Source organism: Taudactylus pleione, unplaced genomic scaffold (genome assembly GCF_031769625.1).
Source record: "Taudactylus pleione unplaced genomic scaffold, aTauple2 ptg000683l, whole genome shotgun sequence".
Taxonomy (NCBI): Eukaryota; Metazoa; Chordata; class Amphibia; order Anura; family Myobatrachidae; genus Taudactylus; species Taudactylus pleione.
In genome coordinates, this window is record NW_028285085.1 from 2307882 (window position 1) to 2329117 (window position 21236).

The 21236-nt window shown below is 41.1% G+C and overlaps 1 protein-coding gene across 1 annotated transcript in view; it reads left to right on the plus strand.

The window, feature by feature from the left end:
- The window catches only part of PCSK7 (proprotein convertase subtilisin/kexin type 7), an 86885-nt gene extending 66301 nt beyond the window's left edge, over positions 1 to 20584 (plus strand). Inside the window, 5 exon segments of the mRNA XM_088456007.1 lie at positions 8092 to 8248; positions 9838 to 9932; positions 10433 to 10526; positions 12363 to 12480; positions 17354 to 20584. Of these exon segments, the coding sequence (XP_088312133.1) occupies positions 8092 to 8248; positions 9838 to 9932; positions 10433 to 10526; positions 12363 to 12480; positions 17354 to 17779 (890 nt within the window). The 3' untranslated portion in view covers positions 17780 to 20584.
- The last annotated feature ends 652 nt before the right edge of the window (positions 20585 to 21236 follow it).

Genomic DNA, 21236 nt, shown 5'->3' on the forward strand with positions numbered 1-21236 from the left:
GCCCCCAAATGCTCCTTACAAAAATGTACCCCCTCATGGCAGCCCTTTTGGTTGGTGACTACTTTGATGGTGCTGGCCCTGGTATTATAGGACAGTTTTTGGAATATCTGTTTAAATGGAGTTCTCCTATTAAGAGCAGAATAGTGGCAGCCATTTTGTGGCCTGCACCGATGTTAATGAGTCCAGCCTGTTAATCAGAACACCACTTAATAGTTTAGTTAGCAAATACCTCCCAACAGTTCAAAATCCACTTTTGGGACATATAAAAGCTATGCCTAGTCTATGACTATCCCAATCTCTACCTGAACACAGGCTCCTTTCACAGTGGTCACAATTTACAGCTCAGTGGGTGATTTCAGTTCTCTGCAATGAGCCCTCTGAACGGTCGTGAAGGCACTCTGTGGCGAAGTATCTTTGCTCATATTTCCTTGCAACTTATAGAGTTCTGCAGATAATTGAGAGCAGATTGCTTACAGTAATAAGCTGTGATGTCCATGCAGAGAATGACGTTCCCCCGTAGTAGTCTCTAACCCCTTTGGCACTATCCAGAGAACATTGGGACTATTGAGGGTTTGGCGGTATAAGCCATTGGTAAAAGCTAGTTGTGTGCATGTCTAAGAATACCTGAAATACATAATGCTTTAGTAAAAAAAAATAAAAAATGGCATAACCTCAACCTGGTACAGAGTTAAATACAACATTGTGTTGCAAATTGAATGCATTTTCACTGTTTTCTGATTTTAAAAGTTAGAAAAAAAACAATATTCAAAGTTAACTCCGAACCGGTTCTATTGGGACACATTTAAAAAGTGATTTTAAATTGAAAAAGTTGTCTTATTATGCCTTCATATAGTGCAAATAATTGGAAGGATCGTTTATCAATCGTTAATCGTTTAACTTTTTGGTCTGTGATACGTTTTTTTCTTGTTTTTACTTTCAGCAACCTTTGGCTCCTCTAAGTAAAACTGGGCATTTAAGAATGTAGATTATTCCATCTACAGGGCAATAAAACATCTGTAAATGTTTCCAGCTTACAGAGTTAGAAACATTGTTTAGAAATAGACTATACATGGAATTGTAGAAGCCGAATAATAAGTCTCATATAAAACAGCTGAAAGTTTGGTCAGACCAGAGCCCACCTACCGCTGGGGCAGTTATCCACAGTAATTCTTCAGCATTGTTTACACAGCAGTTTTCTACAAGGCTGAGTTGTCAGAAAGAAACTTTTTTTTAATTAATTCGTAAAAAAAAATATTGCATACTTTTTGTTATTGTAACATATTTGGAATTGCTATAACATGATGTATTAAAGAATGAAAACCACAAAGTACAATACCTTGGCAACCTCAGGGCTCCAGAAAACCTCAAAGGAGATCAGATCTACATTTGGTAGATCTGATAAGCTTTGAGCTTTTCTGGCGTATAAAATGCTCTGTTTGGCAGTAAGAATGGCTCCAACTACATATGAACACATCCTAATCAAGTCTGTGTAGAAACTTTCCAGTTAAAGTGAATGAATAGTACAGTAAAAATAACAGTTTTGATGCTTTGCAATAAGAATCATAGATAAAGGCTTTGGATTAGACTTCGGTGTCTGTAGACCTAAATGAAAAGATGTGTGAATACATCAAACATGCAAAGAGAGTAAAGCCTGCTTCTAAACTGGAAGAGGTCTACGAGGGGCACGGGGTTAGAGGCACATATCAGAGAGGCTGCTGGCTAGCTACAGGAGACATTGGGTAACTGCTGTTTCCGTTGAAGGAGATTCCACAAAGTACTGAATGAAAATGGTACATAATCATCTGAATGTGTCATTCATATTTTATTACTTTAAATAGCAAAAAATAATGTTGTAACACTGTACCCTTTTAAGGGAATGTCAATATCTGTTCACTTAGAATGTCACTGAAACGTACAATTTGACATTTTTTCATACTGCACTTTTTGGACTTGATTCCGCATTCTCTGGCTTGGTACATTTTGCAATCTCTAAATCAACATTTGTTCAATTGGCTGTGCATGGGCTGCTTCTGGCCCCTTCCCAATCAGCCTCCATATACCCTATTGTCTTACATCATGTTTTAGTAGTATTCAGTCTGCAGCCTTGTAGTTATAGTTAATTTGATGCTGTTTTTGTGAATACTTTTGACAGAATTGTGGTAGACCAATAGACTTCTATACAGTAATTCTCTTGAGGCTCAGTGGGAAAAAGATTAATCAAAGTCATAAAGAATTCTATGATCTGTTATTCAGAATCCGAGAGGTGCCATGCTGTTTGTCCATTGGATAACTATAAAAAGGGTAATCAAACCCAACCACTATTACCATTATCTTATAAGAGGAAGCTAGGTAATTAGAGCAGGAGGCGATTAGAGAATGGAGAACAGTTTTGGTAGGAATTTGGGTAAGAAAAGGGCATAATCTGTAGACAGGACTTGGGGAAAGAGACCGCAGAGAGAGGAGTCTGGTGTGACACCAAAGCAGCGGGCTTGGGAGACTCTGGAAATTGTGTTGTTATTGAGGGTAATCTGTGGGAGGTGATGGTGGGAAGGCAATGTTTACTCATCAAAGGTTTTCTCCAGATGTTCTGTCACTGTCTTCTGATTGGCTCCACTATTCCTTCCGTCTGACTGGAGACTGCGGAGCAACAAAGTGTGTATAACATAACTCTGTGTCTGAGGTCGGCCCGGTGTGCACCCAGTTTATCTAACAACTGGTAAACGCATTCACACTTACCAATCGTTCAGCTGATGTGTGTGGACAGCAGAGTCATTTGAATATGTCCGCCAACTTGTGACATCATAGTCAATTACTTCTGCGGGCGACATATCGGGCAGTCGGCGGGGCAGCCATGCGGACAGCCAAATGAAACTATATCTCTGCTAGATATGACGTCACCGGCTGTGTTGCACGGCCGATCAGATATGTCTGTAAACAACGTCGTTCACAGACATATTGGGTGTACGCTGAACTAGTAACGACGATTGTTGCTTTGTAGTCAGAGTTCGGACCCCCATATCTTCTGCTCATTGTTTTCAGTTTATCCAGTAATCTCATTTCTTAACATGTACCAACTTCTCTTGCAAGTGTTCCTATAAGGTCTCTTTCCCTTCCCTAACATTCTGTATCCCATTCTTGTATTCTTGACTTTTTAAAAAAAAATGATATACATGGTTTTATTATCGTCATGTAATTTAATGCCTGAGGGCGTTAGTTTTTATATATATATATATATATATATATATATAAATATATATATATATATAAAAACTATGTGTGTGTGTGTGTGTGTGTACGAAATGAGATGCACTCACCAGTCTTCAAATAGATTGATAGGTTTGTTACTTTATTCACAGCATAGGTACAGACAGCATTGATGCATCAATGTCTGTCCCTCCCCTTTAGAATATAAGCTCCTGTGCTTCTCCTTACTCTACCTTCATCTACTTCTTACTCTCTACCAGGGCACCTAACACTTGATTGCTTTGCATTGTTGCTCATCTGGGTGTTATGGTCGTGAATGTAGCAATGTATATTATCCATGTCCTGTATTGTATTGTAGGTGAATGTAAATCAACCTATTTGCTTATGTACTTTGTAAGGCGCCGCGGAACACTTGTGGCTATATATATATATATATATATATATATATATATATATATATATATATATATATAATGTGTCTATATGTATTATTATTACTATAAGCACAAATAGAGTGTACTTGTGTTTTTTCCCCTTGGTGCTATTCACAAATGCAGGAGAGTGATGTTTCTTCCTGCTGTGACAGATACCTCAAGGCTGTTCCACCTGATTTATAACACTACTGATTTACTTGCACTACTGTCTTATTACGCTGGAAGACTATTTAAGGTATACATCAGGCAGCAGTGAAATATGGAAGGAAAAAGTGGAGTGTGTCACAGTGGCAAACGCAGGATTTTTAGGGGGGGGGTTTCCAAATCTCTCTATACACACACACACACACACACACACACACACACACACACACACACACACACACACACACACACACACACACACACACACACACACACACACACACACAACATATGTGAGATACACTCCCATTTTTAGTTATGTGTATCTGTCTGTATTGTTACTCTTATGCAGTGCCCCTAATGCTGTGCCCCCAGTAGTTTTGTCCCTTATGCATGGTCCCCTAAACTAGTGACCATTATACATGCCCCCCCCCCCCGCCCAGTACTTACCTCACCACCACGCTGTCTCCCGCTTCGCCGCTGCTTTGGCTGGATCAGGCTCTTCACATCGCGCGGGTAACGTCATGACATCACCCGCGCAGTGCATCACTGGGAACGCTGGCCTCTGAAGCGATCGGAGGCTTCTTTAGCCTCCGGTCTCTTCAGAGGCCAGTGTTCACAGTGCAGGGAACCACAGAGGTCGGAGACGGAGCGCTGTCTCCGTCTCTGAAAAAAAGAATTTTGTATCATCAGGGGGGGTTTCTGGGTACTCAGAAACCCCCCTGCGTGCGCGGGTGTGTCACAAGCATGATATACCTTACCTCTCATGCTAAGCATCATACAATAAGATCAGCACAGAGTTAAGCTGGGAACACACTAGTGTTGCCGCTAGACTGTTTTAGAGGGGCGCCGCGCCCTGCCCAATTTTAAAAGGGCAAATGCACCTTGCTCTTTTAGCACCGCTAAAACACCCTGCCCTGATCCTTCCCCAGGCTCAGGGCAGTTGCAGTGACAGATCACCCATCTATTCACTGTGAGGGAAGAGCTTGGGGTAAGCCCAGTACCCCTGTAAGTGCTGGATACGCCCCCAAATGTGACGATTTGGGGGCGTGTCCCCCTTTTCTGCACATGCAGAAGCTCTCGGCCGGCAACCGCAGCGCCCTGCCCACTTTCTACCGGGAACACTAGACACTATATGTTGTGTGTAGCTAGCGACGGAGCAAAGTGCGATGTAACAATATATCGCATGCGCTGTACACGCTACAATATTCGGTGTACAACAGCATAATATATGGTTACATGCTGCATGTAACATGGCGTCGTTCATTGCATCATCCCATCTGCCTTGCCCAATTGAGCGTACATACTATACGATCGGCACAATATATTGTTCCTGTCCGCGTTGGAATGATATATATTCAAAGTTGGGTACACACTAGATGTGTGTACCCACCGACGGCACGATCTATATCGGGCAGCCGCATCAAGAGGCATGATGTCGGCCGTCAGAACTTCTGATCTGCTGTACACGCACAGCAGAGCAATAGATGCGACGAACGACGCACGGGAGCACGCAATCGCCCATACACACTGAGCGATGTGGCCGATAAATCACTTAGGTGTACGCACGTTTTGTAGTGTATACCCAGCTTTAGAAGCGCGATTTAGCTATGAAGACAAGCATCTAGAGAAGTTGCTGTAGATTATGTAACATAAGACTTGCGTTCATAACCATTTGCATAGGGGACACAAATCAAGTCTTCATTTTGAAAAGACTGTTGGGGACGGGGTAACATCTTTGCAACTTTGTGCTACAAAAATTACACACAATCAGATTTTGACCCTTTTGTGCACAGACAGGCTTGATAATTACCAGGTATTTTTGTCGGAACAAAAGATTGTTAAAATCCATTTATCATTCCATAATATGCCACACTAATTACACATCTATGTTGGTCAGTGTTGGTCTTTTGCTTTCCTCACTGTACACCTCTTATTTTTGTGAACTAATTTGCTCATTCAGAATCTATTATCCTGTCTACACTGGCATCATCCTACTCTAACTGTAACCATCCGTCTTTCTGCTCTCTCCACTGTACAGATGTGTCCACATCAACCCGTCCTCAATTAGCACCAAATAGCCCCATTTAGATCCCAACGGACTTGCAACTTCGCTGCACCATAACACTAATACTAAGTACCTAGTCCACTATAATCAAACTAAGATACACGCCATTTTATTTATTTATTTATTTTTTACACAGGGTTTTTTTTTTACCGCAGCACAGACTGGTCCCGTCCGTGCTTCTGTGTCTATGACATAGATCTATGACACTGATCTTCCTGGTCCATACTACATGCATCTGTGTCATATCGCACTCGGTCTAATGGTTATACAAATCATTAGATCGTGCACGATAGATTGGGTGAACATCGTACAGCGTTTGCTGCACATCGTTCACTTCAGCTGCCGGAGAGAGTTCAAGGGCGATTGCATACGAGACCGCATCGTATGCAAATCGCACCGTGTATGGGCATCTTAACTTGGGATTGGCTTGTATTCTAGTAATAAGTGGCTCTTTAAACTTCAGACGGCATCTGACAAAAATCCTGCAATACTCGTTCATTTGTATAAATCTTTTGAATTGAATAGATGGGTAGCTGGACCTATTTAGAATACTAATATCAGAATGGTAGTCCGAAAGTGAAGTGAAATGTTTTAGATTGTTGTTTTTGAAATTTTTTGTTTCTGTTTTCTAAAATAGCTTTACATGGCTAACGTGGCAGGGTCTGTGTTGGAGGGACACGTGTAAGAAGGCAGTGCTGCATCTAACATCCCCTTTCTAGTTACAAAAGCAGCCCATTATCACAGCCGCCTCTGTGCAGTCGAGGATATCCAATTGTTGGGAAGAAGGTTGAGCTGGGAATGTATATTCCACACATTACATAAATAATTGCGGTTATACATCACATTTTGTTTCTAGACGTCACCTCTGTGTGATTTATGGAATGAACGCTGACACGCATTAGACAGCGCTGTAAATCTGGAGCCTGCACTTTAACCCTTTTCTCCCTGGTACAAGCTCTTCCCAGCTGGGCAGTCCCCCCACTGCTGATGTGAGATGTTGTGCAACTGGCACATTCACCTCTTCTGGGCATCTGCCAAGCTACATTCAGGATTTCTCGCTCTGTCCTTTTTAGGCAATGTTTACAGCTTCTGACTTGGCCGGCAAAAATGTGAGAAGAGGGGAAAGCAAGTAGTGTGATGGGAGGAGTGGAGAGGGACAGAGGTGATCAGTAAGAGGGAACATGACGGAGAGAGAGAGAGAGTTGTACATGGCTCAGGTGATGGAGGGGGAGAGAACAGTATCTTATGTTATACACCTTACTATGAAGTGTTACAGGCTATATAACTGGACACATTAACTCTTTGCATTTCTGTGCTGCATTTCCTTTATCAGCCTTTTTTTGCTGTACAGCAGGGGTGTTCAAAATGCAACCCTCCAGCTGCTGTGGAACTACACATTCCAGCATGCCTTGCCACAATTTTAGAATGCCCTGATAGCAAAACTGTGGCAGGGCATGTGTAGTCCCACAGCAGCTGGAGGGGCCACATGTTAAATATCCCCTGCTATACATGCTACAGTATGGCAACACAATTATCTGTCTCCTGAATTTAGTTTTAAAGAACGGTGTTCCACATTTTCTCTGTGGGACTGACCTGCTCACTTATGTCACTGTACAGTATATTATATATTACATTCTGTCTTTTAACAGTTCTTCCAAAGTCCATTCTTAATTCTGTCTTGTATGCTCTATAACTCCATCACCTCCGGCATGGTCAGAGTGACACAGCAAGGGATGATACAGCAGAGATCATGCCTAGTCTAGGAAAGCTTGCATACACACATCATTGGATCCTCCTGCACTTACAATGTATATACACACTGATGTGCTCTGCTTTATTTACTGTCATTCTCACTCTTCCTCTCACACATCTTAGACACTGGGATCTGGTTCTGATCGGACCAGAGGTGGAAAGTGTTCTTTTCCTGATCAGCTCCGTATATAGTCATTTGCAATGGAGAAGGAATCTGCTGAAGGCAATGATAATATTCTCACCAAACTAACTTACTCTGTGTACAGGGGAGACAGGCCACGTGCTCTGATATACCAGGTTCAGCTCTTGGCAGCCATCTTTTCCCCTGTCCTGCCTATCTGAATGACCTTATCCTACATTTCTCACTGACCTGTTTACTGCTTCATTTGAGTCTATTTCAGTTTTGTTTGTTTAGGTTACAATAATGACCTGGTCTGACATTGCTGCTTGTCTCTGTGTTTAATGAAACGCCTGCTTCTCCGTTGCTAGTGACTTCCGCTGATCTCCTGCTGTCAGGGATGAGGACCCTGGAGCATGTATCTGTGACAGTGACCATAACACACCCACGCCGTGGAAACTTGCAGATACAACTGTTCTGTCCGAGCGGAATGTCCTCCCTTATTGGAGCCACACGGAAGATTGACAGGTGTGTATCATTGGCATGTATCAGGGACTTGGGCAGGATGGTGCATTACGTCACATGCTTTACCTCTATTTCTTTCCTAATGAACACTGACCTGATACAGGGAGAAAAAAATTGTCAAGGTGCAAAACAAAGCAGCCAGAAGTATACTAATAGAGACTCACCAAAATCGTATTATTGTTAACAAAATAACAAAAAATATATAAATACAGCTAATGGTGCGTCAATGTCCTACAATTTGGTCAATGACTCTATCCAGGCTATATTGCTCTTTTATAAGGCATCATAACTGCTCCAGAAAGAGACGGAAACAGGTAATAGTGTAAATCCGTAAAACTATGTAGGCACCCGGAGTGTACACAAAGGGGATGATGTGGAAACAATGAGATTCCACCAAAGCAAAGCCGCCTCAAGGATAGGTACATAGGACAGAAAGGTAAGAGGCACCGCAGTCTTCTAAAAGAAATGCTTACACAAAACACTTTCACATTGGTGCCAAACACCATAGGATAACGATGAGTAAGGTACCCACCCTTCTGAAATGAATGCTTACACAAACTAACTTTTAAATTGAACAAGAATAAGCTTCTTTTATGTGTTTTATAATAAGTGGACCTTTATTATATTTATATATGTCAGTTTATGTATTGACAGATAGTGATTATATGCTGAAGTTGCTGTTTTTATGTCCACGCTGCCATTACAGTCACTCTAAGAAATGGCCCTTGGATGAGACGTTACCATGGTTATCCATTTTGTAGCGGTATGCTATATGACGAGAAGGATACTCTGCTAGTTAATTCATGCCTATGGACGTGTAGGCATGATGACGTCGTACTACGTTGTTTATATTAACTTTATTGTTATTAGTAAAGACGCATGGAATCCAGGAGGGCGACTTCCGCTCAATTGATATGTAAGTATTTCGGTACATTAGTTTCACTCACCTTGATAAAGACGTTTTACACAACGAAACGCATTGGTAAAATGACAGCAGGAGATCCCCTCCCCTGACATTGACACATGGGCCAGCTGTTCTTACCGTGAGACGCCTGCCTGGGTTCCATCTGGCCTCAGTATATGGCTTCTGTGATGTGAATTACCATCTGCTGTCCGGTAAGTAGTGACTCCTAATGTTTGTGGATATTCACTCCTTATATTGTGGTTTTATTAAGCTAGTGGTTCAATAAACATGTTTATATAAAGATACTGCACTATTATTGTGTTAGCATTTTTTTTAACATGGTTCATGTTACTGAGGACTACAAGCAGATACTATGATGAGATAAAAGAACCTGCTACGGCCCAATTCAAAAGTTAGTTTGTGTAAGCATTCATTACTGAAGGGGTGTTGCCTTACTCATCTCTATCCTGTTGGAATTGTGGAAGTGTTTTGTGTAAGCATTTATTTTAGAAGAGTGCGGCGCCTCACACATGTCTATCCTATGCACTGCCTGATAGGCTGCCCAATTTATACTTCTGTGTCTATACAGCCGTCCACTGAAATCACTGTCTCCAGACTTTAATATACTGGACTAACAGTGTGACAGCTGCTGCTTATTGGTTGTCATTGTTGTTCTCCTCCATTTTAGTGACCCAAGTGGGTTCTCTGACTGGACGTTCTCCACTGTTCGCTGCTGGGGAGAGAGCGCAGAAGGGACGTACAGGCTCCTGGTCAGTGACGCGGGTAAGCTCTCAGTAGTGTGCTACAGTTATTCAGTGTACATAGAAACCATCACTGTATAAAATTACTTCTACTCGAAAAATGATAGGACCCAAGTGGTATTACTGTGTATAGGTCATGCAGGGAAAACCTTTCTGTAACATATAGCAATTTAATCATCTCAGAAGGATGAGTGCACATGGGAGGTTTTCCCCATCCTGCACTGCAGCCCGTTCTTATTGCAGCAGTTGGGAGAAATGTTTGCACATTAGGGGTCACTCGTCTCTATCAGGAAAAGCTCACCATGGTTTTGTTGTTTTTCATTTATTCTTGACCGAGTCCATTCTGTGCTGTATAGAAGCCAGCGTGCTTGGGCTGCCGCTGATGGTGGCTGGTGTCTCTCCCTAGCCTAACGAGATGGAAATGTGACGCAGCATGGGGGATAAGAGCCTCCTGTGTGCTAGCTCTGTACTTGAGGGTAAGCTGCTCTCCCCTTCTCTGATCACCATGTTTTTCTCATACAGGAGATGAGCCTCTCAAAACAGGTGTTTTTCAGTCCTGGCAGCTAACACTCTATGGCTCCTCCTGGACCCCTGAGGATGTGGCTGACAGAAGAAGGTAAATAGATGGATGTGAAAGGCAGCGTAAATGGCAACAATTATGTGAAATATATAATGGATATGGATTCATAAAGCACCATATATAACTCAATAAGTCCTCACATGTGTAGTCCTCTCTGTAATATATACACCGATCAGCCATAACACCTGCCCGATATTGTGTAGGTCCCCTTTGTGCTGCCAAAACAGCTGTGACTTATTGAGGCATGGACTCCACAAGACCTCAGATGGTGTCCTGTGGTCTCTGGCACCAAGATGTTAGCAGCAGAATCCTGTAAGTTGTGAGATGGGGCCTCCATGGCTCAGACTTGTTTTTCCAGCACATCGCACAGTTGCTCGATCAGATTGAGATCTGAGGGTTTGGAGACCATGAGCTTTGTCAGGCAGGGCACATTATCTTGCTGAAAGAGGCTTTTGCCACAAGGGAATAACACTGCCATGAAGGGGTGTACCTGGTCTGCAACAATGTTTATTTAGGTGACATCCACATGAATGGCCAGACCTGAAGTTTCCCAACAAAATATTGCCCAGAGCATCACATTTCTTCTGCTGATAAAAAAAAGAAAAGAAAAGGATATCAGTTGGCGCTGTCAAAAAGCAGCTAGTTCAAGCGGAGGTGTCAACTCCTAATGGTATGATATAGGGAAAAGGTGGGTATGAACAGCGCTAGAGAACCTTATCAGTACATGCAAATGATAACTATGAATACATAGACAATAAAACAATATATATCATGATCAGGTAGTTTAAGATATCCACAATCTAGGCAACATATATTACATTGTTGTAAAAAAAAAACAATCAATAGAACCAACATAAATAATAAGAAGGTACAATGACAATGATCATAAAAAATAAAAAAATATATAAAAAATCTAAAAATAAAAAAAATAAACAATAAAAATAAATAATAACAGTACATAAAAAATGAATAGAATAATGTCCAAATCAAAAAAAGAAGAAAAAAATGTCCATAAGATAAACAGTATAAACTAGGGATGTGCAGGCTCGGATAGGTTCGAGTTTGCACGTTGAGTTCGGATTTTTCCCTCCAAAAAAACGGAACTCAGAAAGAGGCTAAACGTCATCTTACATGGACGAACATCATTATTCCTGGACTTCTGTCCAGGAATGATAATGTTCGTCCATGTAAGATGACGTTTAGCCTCTTTCTGAGTTCCGTTTTTTTGGAGGGAAAAATCCGAACTCAACGTGCAAACTCGAACCTATCCGAGCCTGCACATCCCTAGTATAAACCAATCTTGAAGAATAACTGGGTAAAAAATGTGTGTCTCATTCACATTATAATTGAAAGTCTAAAAGAGTATAGCAACAGTCACTGGCCTACACAGGTGGATCCGGAATAATATCCAGCTGATATATTTACCAGACTTGGGAGGCACTTAAAGAAACTGTTGTAATTCCTACACCGTTCACCTGATTTGGATGTAATTACCCTCAAATTAAATCTGAAAGTCTGCAGTTACAGCACATCTTGTTTGTTTCATTTCAAAGCCATTGTGATGGTGAATAGAGCTCAAAATATGAAAATTCTGTCAATGTCCCAATATTTATGCACCTGACTGTAGGTAATCCTGTATTTCTGGGAGTACATCTAGTTTTTCACGCATATTTAGTTTTATATTACTAAAAGATTATTTTCTGTCTCATCCCAAACTATGCCTCTTATAAAGGTATGTACAATGGATGTTTCGTGTCATGCCTTCTATTACATTTCAGATTTGATCAGACCTGGAAGGAACATATGTAAAACCTCCTGTGCAGGTGCAGTCATTGATGTGTACCCAGCCTTAGCCTTTGTTCTGTTTCTTAGGTTGGTGGAGACTTCTCAGAGTGGTCAGTTTCTGAATGATAACTTCTCCCTTCCTTGTCCCCCGGGGCTGGAGATTTCTGAGCAGGAGAACTATATTATCACCAGTAACACCCTGCGGGTAAGAATCGATTTTATATATATATATATATATATATATATATATATATATATCTATCTCTGATAACCTCAGATCACAGTTCCCTCGTATCAATACAAATGACAGCACATTGGAATACATGAATTGATGTGACAAAGAGTAAAGCTCTTAAATAAAATATTATTGGAAGTAAAAACCATGTTACTCTCACTTTCCAAGAGTGCTGCTGAACTTTATTTATTATTTATTTATTAACAGTTTCGTATATAGCGCAGCATATTCCGTTGCGCTTTACAATGGTAAACATTAATAGAACAAAACTGGGTAATAACATACAGATACATAGGTAGGAAGGCCCTGCTCGCAAGTTTACAATCTATAGGGAAATAGGCATTGATACACAAGGATAGGTGCTAAATATTGCATTTTGGTCCAGCTAGAGTGCACAGTTTCTTGGTTGGCTGCATGATCCACTCACACCGGAATGTCGGCCAAATGTCATGAGGATGTGAGAAAGACGATGTGTGAGGTTGTGTGTGGACTGTGAAAGGGGATGTAATTAGATATGGAAGCTATGAAGGTTATGTGGGCGGTTCTGGGATCTGATAAGCTTGCCTGAAGAGGTGAGTTTTCAGGGATCGCTTGAAGGATTGGAGACTAGAGGAAAGTCGTATTGTGCGTGGTAAGGCATTCCATAGAGTGGGTGCAGCCCGAAGAAAGTCCTGTAACCGTGAGTGGGAGCAAGTAATACAAGGGGATGAGAGACGCAGATCTTGTGCTGAGCGGAGAGGTCGGGTAGGGAGATATTTTGAGATGAGTGAAGAGATGTATGTTGGTGTGGTTTGGTTAATAGCCTTATGTGTAAGTAAGAGAATTTTGTATTGAAGACTGTAGAAAACCGGCAACCAATGGAGGGACTGACAGAGCGGGGCAGCAGACGATGAAAGTTTTGGCAAGGAAGATGAGCCTTGCAGCTGCATTCATAATTGATTGTAATGTCGATAGCCTGTTTCTGGGAAGACCAGTAAGGAGGCTATTGCAGTAGTCAATGCGGGAAATAATAAGTGCATGGATTAGAGTTTTTGCAGTGTCTTGTGTGAGATATGGTCGAATTTTGGATATGTTTTTTAGCTGTATGTAACATGATTTTCAGACAGATTGAATGTGGGGAACAAAGGACAGTTCAGAGTCAAGGATTACACCAAGGCAGCGAGCTTGTGGGGCAGGGTGGATTGTCGAGTTATCAACAGTGATAGAGAGATCAGGTTGGTAACTGTTATTGGCTGGTGGAAAATTTAATTAATTCTGTTTTAGCAACATTAAGTTTCAGGTGGCGAGATGACATCCAAGATGAAATTGCAGAAAGATATTCAGTGACACGGACCAGTACAGATGGTGATAAATCTGGGGAAGATAGGTAGTTTTGAGTATCATCCGCATACAGATGGTACTGAAATCCAAAAGAGCTGATTAGTTTGCCAAATGAGGAGGTATAGATTGAGAATAACAGAGGCCCTAAAACAGACTCTTGCGGTACTCCAACTGATAGAGGTAGCGAAGAGGAGGTAGAATCAGAAAAACAAACAGTAAAAGAGCGATCAGATAGGTAGGAAGAGAAACAAGAAAGAGTTGTGTCCTTAAGACCTAGGGATTGTAGTGTTTGTATGAGAAGAGAGTGGTCAACCGTGTCAAAAGCAGCAGAGCGATCTAGAAGAATTAGGAGTGAGTAATGGCCTTTAGCCTTGGCAGTGACCAGATCATTTACTACCTTAGTCAGTGCTGTCTCTGTGGAGTGTTGGGAAAGGAAGCCGGACTGAAGTGGGTCCAATAAGTTATGTGAGTTAAGAAAGTGTGTGAGGCAGGTGTAGACAAGTCTCTCAAGTAGCTTGGAGGGGCATGGGAGCTGGGAGATAGGACGGTAATTTGAGAGAGTGTTGGGGTCAGAGTTTTGTTTTTTCAGAATAGGAGTAATCACTGCATGCTTGAACAGTGATGGAAAGTTGTCATTAGAGAGAGAGAGATTACAGATTTTAGTTAGGGTTGGGATAAGCACAGGAGACAGAGCTTTACTGATTTGTGATGGTAAAAGATCTAGAGTAGAGGTAATAGAGTAGGAGGAGGAGAAGAGGGAAGATACTTCATCTTCGTTTGTGAGATCAAATGAAGAGAATGTGCCAGAGGATTCAGATAGGGAATTGAGCAGGTCACTAGCTGAGGAAAAGCATACCATTTCATTTCGGATCTCCTCAATCTTGTCCCTAAAATAGGAAGCAAAATCTTGCGCACAGGTAGTAGCAGGTGGTTTGGGTGAGGGAGGGTTAAGAAGCAGTTTAAATGTATTAAAAAGTCGCTTGGGGTTAGAGGCTTGAGCAGATATAAGAGTTTGGAAATATGTTTGTTTTGCAGTATCCAGAGCAGTACGATAAGAGTTGTAGATCGTCTTATATGTGAGGAAGTCAGTTGGAGTATGAGACTTTCGCCACTGACGTTCAACTTTACGTGAGAGTTTTTGTAGATGCCTTTTAGGTTAGAACGCCACGGTTGACGTCTAACTCTACGTGGTGTGTGATGGGTAGCTGGAGCTTACTTCATCGAGAACTTTTTCTAGAATCTGGTTTAGGTGTGATGCCGCAGTCTCAGGAGAAGTGAATGTAGAAATAGGTGAGAGTTGTTGTTGTAGAGAGGTAGATAGTTGTTGAAAGTTAATAGCATCAATATTTTTGCGGGTTTTAGGTTTGGTTAATTTCAATGACGTTGATGTAATGGAGGGAAGTGTGCAGGTGATAAGGTTGTGATCTGAGAGAGGGAAAGGAGCATTAGTGAAATCAGAAACTGAGCATAGTCGAGTGAATACAAGATCAAGGCAGTGGCCCTCCTGATGAGTAGCGGAGTCAGTCCATTGGGAGAGGCCAAGAGATGAGGTTAGAGAGAGTAGTCTGGAGGCATGAGGAGATTGTGGACTGTCAATGGGGATATTGAAATCACCCATAACGATGGTGGAGATGTCTGATGATAGGAAGTGAGGGAGCCAGGCAGAAAAATGTTCCAGAAATTGTTGAGGTGGCCCAGGTGGGTGATCGATAACAGGAACTCTCAGAGAGAAAGGGGTGAAAGTCCTAATACAGTGTACTTCAAATGATGTAAATGTGAGTGAAGGTACCTGTGGGAGAACTGTGTATGTAACAGATTGGGAGAGTAATATTCCTACCCCACCTCTTTTACAATTACCAGGCCTGGAGGTGTGTGAGAAGTGTAGGTTACCATGTGAAAGTGCAGCAGGAGAGAGACAGTGTCTGATTGTGTTAGCCATGTTTCTGTTATTGCCAGAAGGTTGAGGTTAGTTGAAATAAAGAGGTCATGGATGGATGTTAGTTGTTGCAGACAGAGCGTGCATTCCATAAGGCACATTTTAGTGACTTGGAAGGTGAAGGGAGGCATGCAATGTTTATTATCATCATTTATTTATTTCCTGTTTCTGAGGTTAACTGGATTTATAGCTCGTTGTGGGCGTGGCATGTGTGTGGGGCCTGGATTTGGTGATATGTCACCAACTAATAGAAGCAGAAGGAGAGAGATATAAATATATTGGTGGGATTTGTATGATAGATTTTTATGGCGAAAGGTTGTGGATGTCATTGTCAATGTGTATAGATAAGTTAAAAGCTCATGTGTGTTTGTGAGAGGAGAGAAGATTAATGAGGCAGCAATATGTACAGAAAGATGAGCTGCAGGGAGAGTAAAGGATGTAGTAGCCTTAGAGATGATTCCATGTAGTGAGATAAGAAATAGAAGTTTTTGATGCATTGTATTTTTTTAACTATTCAGAAAGCACACTTGATTTTAACCACACTTAATGCATTACCACACCAGGCTGATCTCATCAAGCTGCCCTAAGACTGAATGTTAAAGCTGCATACACAAGTAAAGATTTTCTGTCCAACCATCCAACTAGTTGAATGGTTGGATTGAAAATCTGGTAAGGTATAAAAGCAAATGACAATCAGCAATTTGCTCCTAAACGACCGAGAAAATGGACAAAAACTGTTGTTTGAACAAATCGTTTAGATCAAACATTTAACAAACTTGTCTGACCGACCATTTTCATCTGTTTTCTGGCATTTAGGAGCAAATTGCTGATCATCATTTACTCCCATACATTAATAGATTTTCATTCCAACCAATCAACTAGCTGGATGGTTGGACAGAAAATCTTTAAGTGTGTATGCAGCTTTAGAAATAGTATGCCTGATTAAGACACTGGCCTCATCTGAGCCAATTGGTCAGTTGATTGAAATGCAAATTGATCAGTGGACATACATTGCTCTAAGTTTAAATAAACAGACAGTATGACACTATAAACTGTGCTTCAGTGATCCCCGTCCAAACACAGGTAATGACTATTGCTAGCAAGTCATAAAAGATTCCCATACATTTAAACAAAACCAATTACAAACATGTACAAAATTATACACATACTTTAAATACCCAGCTAATTTTGCATTAGTGCAAATATAGATTAGGAGTTGTAGTTTGCAGGATGGCGAGCAATATCACATACAGTACATTGCCTATACAGCTGCTGGTGCATGGGGGTTAATGCAGATTCTGGCACTTGTAGTACTCAGCAAGGAATATCACATACATTGCCTATACAGCTGCACTTTAATATATATTTCTAAAAAAAATATATAGGTTTATTATCTAAATACTTCCATTGCCAAATTTGAGCCTATAATGTATTAACATTTGGTTACTGCACACTGACAAGAAACTTATTGAGGACATTCTGATTTAATTCTCTCCCTCTTTGCTTCCTTCTTTCATGTTTAACTTTATTTTATTGTAACTGTTTTGTCCATTGACCCTCTTTCCCCATCTGATTTAAATTCCCCAGACCCTCATGCTGCTTGGCTGTTTTGCTGTATTTTGGTCCCTGTATTACACCGTGGAGCTGTACCTTTCCCGAATTTCCAGTAGTAAAGATCTGGACCTGAGCTGTGAAGGATCACCGTGCATGTGGTCCCGCCGCAGAGGAAGTCCCAGCCCCCGCCAGCTAGAAGCAGGCAGTGAGACAGAGTCCTTGCCCCTCTGCGGGTTACAGGATGCTGTGTTAGAGGATGACGAAGAGGAGGACAATGTAGAGCACTCAGCACTGCACAGGCATCCATCGTCTTCCTCGAAACAAATCAGAGAACAAAGCACGAACCTTACAGGACACAGGCAAAACTTGGCCTCTGACTTTCAGCTGCACATGGACAGAATGAGACCTGATACCCGTGATCTTGATGCAGACTTTTATGACTTAAAGGAAGATGGATGAATGTAGAACTGATCTGTGCAGCAAGAAGAAAGCAAAGGATACAGAATAATGGACACAAAGGGGGGATGTAACAAACAGCAACGTGTCCAAATTGCTGATTTTCTGCGATTTTGCCACAGGATTTTAATTCTGCAGACAAAATAATTGCGATTTGGACAGATCGCTTTTCATTACATTTACCCCCATGTTTTTTATTAAAAAAAAAAAAAAATTGCACTTAGAACTATTTCGCTTTAGGTTTTCTGCCTTCCTTTCTCATCACCATTATAGGTGGTGTCACACTGGCGCTTTTCACTTTCCGTTGAAACACAGGGTGTAAATTTATAGAATTGCTTTGAGTCAAACTTTTTTTTTTTTTTTTTTTTCTTCATCTCTTTGGACACTTTAAATCAGGGATGGGGAACCTCCTGCCAGGGGGCCTTATAAGGCCCCGGTATCATTTGGTCTGGCCCGCAGAGCTTTTTTCTGCTAGCCTCATTTGGCTAGCAGGGTGCCTAGAATGGCACACTGCAGCCAGAATCTCTGCAGCAGTGCAACCTGGTGTGTCCTTAGGATGCTTCAGATGGTCACACCGCTGCCCTTACAGCTCCTCGGAGCATCCTCAGGATGCTTCGGGCATTGCTGTAATCACCGGCGATTGTGGCCCCGCTCCCATGTGATGTAACGCGGAGGGGGCATGGCCTAAATCAGGCCCGCAAATAATGTTATATATATCAAAATGGCCCTCTGCAGAAAAAAAGGTTCCCCAGCCCTGCTTTAAATGCTCAATAACACTGATCTCTGATTGAAATTCATTGTTTTTGAGCGGACCCTGTAACCCAGAGTGTTTGGTACAAGCTGCTCTATTCTAGCTGTGATAAATATTAGGCATTAGTGCTTGTGAAGCTGAATAAGCGTCTGTGTGACACCGTCACATGTCCTGTTAAACGAGGATTTTATCACATAGAAAGTAAAGTACATGCTGATACTGCCCTTATTTCAGTCACGTGCTGGGCGACATGACTGAACTGGCATAGGGCAAAGCAGCATTGGGCTTCCATGTATACAGCGATCTTTTGACTGCAGATGTGCAGGCTCGCTGTCCTCTAATGTATAATGACCATCTGTCTGTAGATTCTAAACAAGTCTCCAAGTGCGGTGTTGAAGGTTTGATACAGTATAACGATATATACATTTTATCTGGGTATTTATGAGTTTGCTTTTAATACGGGTGATCATTTTTAAGCAGTTTAAAGGGACAGTAAATCTTAAGAATACTTTATTTTTATGATTTTACTTTTATACGGGTGATAACCATAAGCAGTTTAAAAGGATATTTAACTTCAAAAACACTTTTTTATATGAATGAGAATCTTTTTACCAAATTTCCCTGTAATGTGTTTTTATGGCATTTAAAAAAAAGCTAAATCTCATAAACAAATTCTCCATTAATGGACAACACTGGTTTTGTACAAGAAAAATTACTGGTAATGTTGGACGCTCTGTAATAAAGACAAAAATATAACGCTAGGCAGAGTGTTAGATTAGTAAGTCATGCTTTAGAGTAAACATTTTTGACCATTAATGTTCCTTTCAAATTGCTGCTGGGTGGAGCCCAATCGATTATGCCAAAGGGAATTGCTTAATAGTTTAGCAGAATTATGTGAAATATGATGCAGACGTGTAAATTGCAAAGATTGGTACTATGGCCATGTATCATTGATATGTATTCTTTAAAATATATCGTTTTAGAAGTGCAGCACTGTGAAGGGATTTTAGGAAGTTATCTTTGTATGTGATGGAAAAGTACATGGGATGTGAGCAATCATTACATTAGTACAGCTTTCTGTGCATACCTCCAAACCCTAGAGTGCTGGGAACGGGGACAAAGTGTACGGTCACAGTGTAATTACACCCACCCCCAAACATGTCTGCACAACAGCCATTGAGCTCTGTTCTACTGTATACAGCAGCAGTGAATGAGACCTACTTCCCAATTCTCAGACCAGTGGGAGAGAGCCCTCAGATCAGGTCTGTCTGCGTAAATGGGGACTGATGGGCGTAATTATGTGGGTCATTGATGATGTTAATCGCCTTAATGTAGGTAATTGTCTGAAACACAATGCACCATCCCCTCCACATAATCCTTTACTAAAGCATCTAATTATACTATGAAGCCCAATGTTTTGATAAAATCTAGGCGGTGTGTCGTCATACCTTCAGATGTGACCTGGGCTAAATGTTACAAGTAACGTAAATAGAAACACCTTGAATTCAGCCAAGGTTATGGCAATTTACAAATAAATGGATAAAACAGGAAAAGACAATTGTGCAGCAGGTGGTATGGTCTAGGAATGTATGATATGAAGATGTCCTGATTAATACCATTGGAATTATATGAAACTGCTGCATTCTTACTGCAGTAACTAATGTTGGTGCAGTGTATATGAGTTTTTTGTCATTACTTTCCTGTTACCCAGTGCTGCTTGGGAATGGGCTTGTGCAAAATATCTGTTTATAAAGCTATTTATTACACTGCTGGCTGAGATGTAGAGAGCCCCCGCTGTGGCAGACTAAGAGATCCTATTTTGTGGTCGGAGAGAATAATGAGCTTTGTCCCTTAAAATACTTTCTCATGAAAGTTGCAGATCCAAAATTGTAAAAATTGACGTCAATATATTCCTGCAGGAATGTCCCATTCAGAATACAGTGCTAGAACAATGCATAGGCCAGAGCTTAAAGCTGCACTGTACAGTGTGACCTGATGCCCCAGTCTCTGAAGGCTTTGAGTTTTCTCCATTTAGCTGTTTTTCCAGGGCATCACCATTTGTTTCCTAGTTTTAACCGAAAGCCGCACAGACCAAAAAGCAGCCGCAATCACGAAGATTTTTTTACTGATCCTTTTTCTCACATCCCCTCTATGGTTGTGATAAAGTGGTGAACATATCTGTCCACTGAACAGCGGGTAAATCTCAATGTAAGTGGAAATTCAGCTTTATACCTGGGGCAGGTTAAACAATACAGCAACTTGGATTGATGGATAATGAAGCCTGTTAAATTTGAAGTCCAAAAAAGTTTTACTGTATAAGCAAGATAAAATCTAAAGTACATTTACCGATTAACATTTTGCACTCATGGAAAACATTTATATGCTTCAAGAGGTCATTTGTAAACATTTAGAATAATTTATGGGGTATACCTGGTTAAGAAACCTTAATCTAAACCAAATGCTGTAGTACGACATTCAGAGATGCTGTAACGTTTACATTTGCCGATCCGTCGGGGAATTGGGGAAATTCTGCATGTTAAAATTCCCAAATTTACCAATCTTCATCACTTTTTTGTTTGGAATTGGCAAATGAGGGAAATCAAACATGCCCAGATCCGGTGATTGGAGAATTGCGGCAATCAGTTGCATATGTATTGGCCCCCCCTTACATAATTCAGTTCCTCTATGTGTATAAATTACTTGTATTAA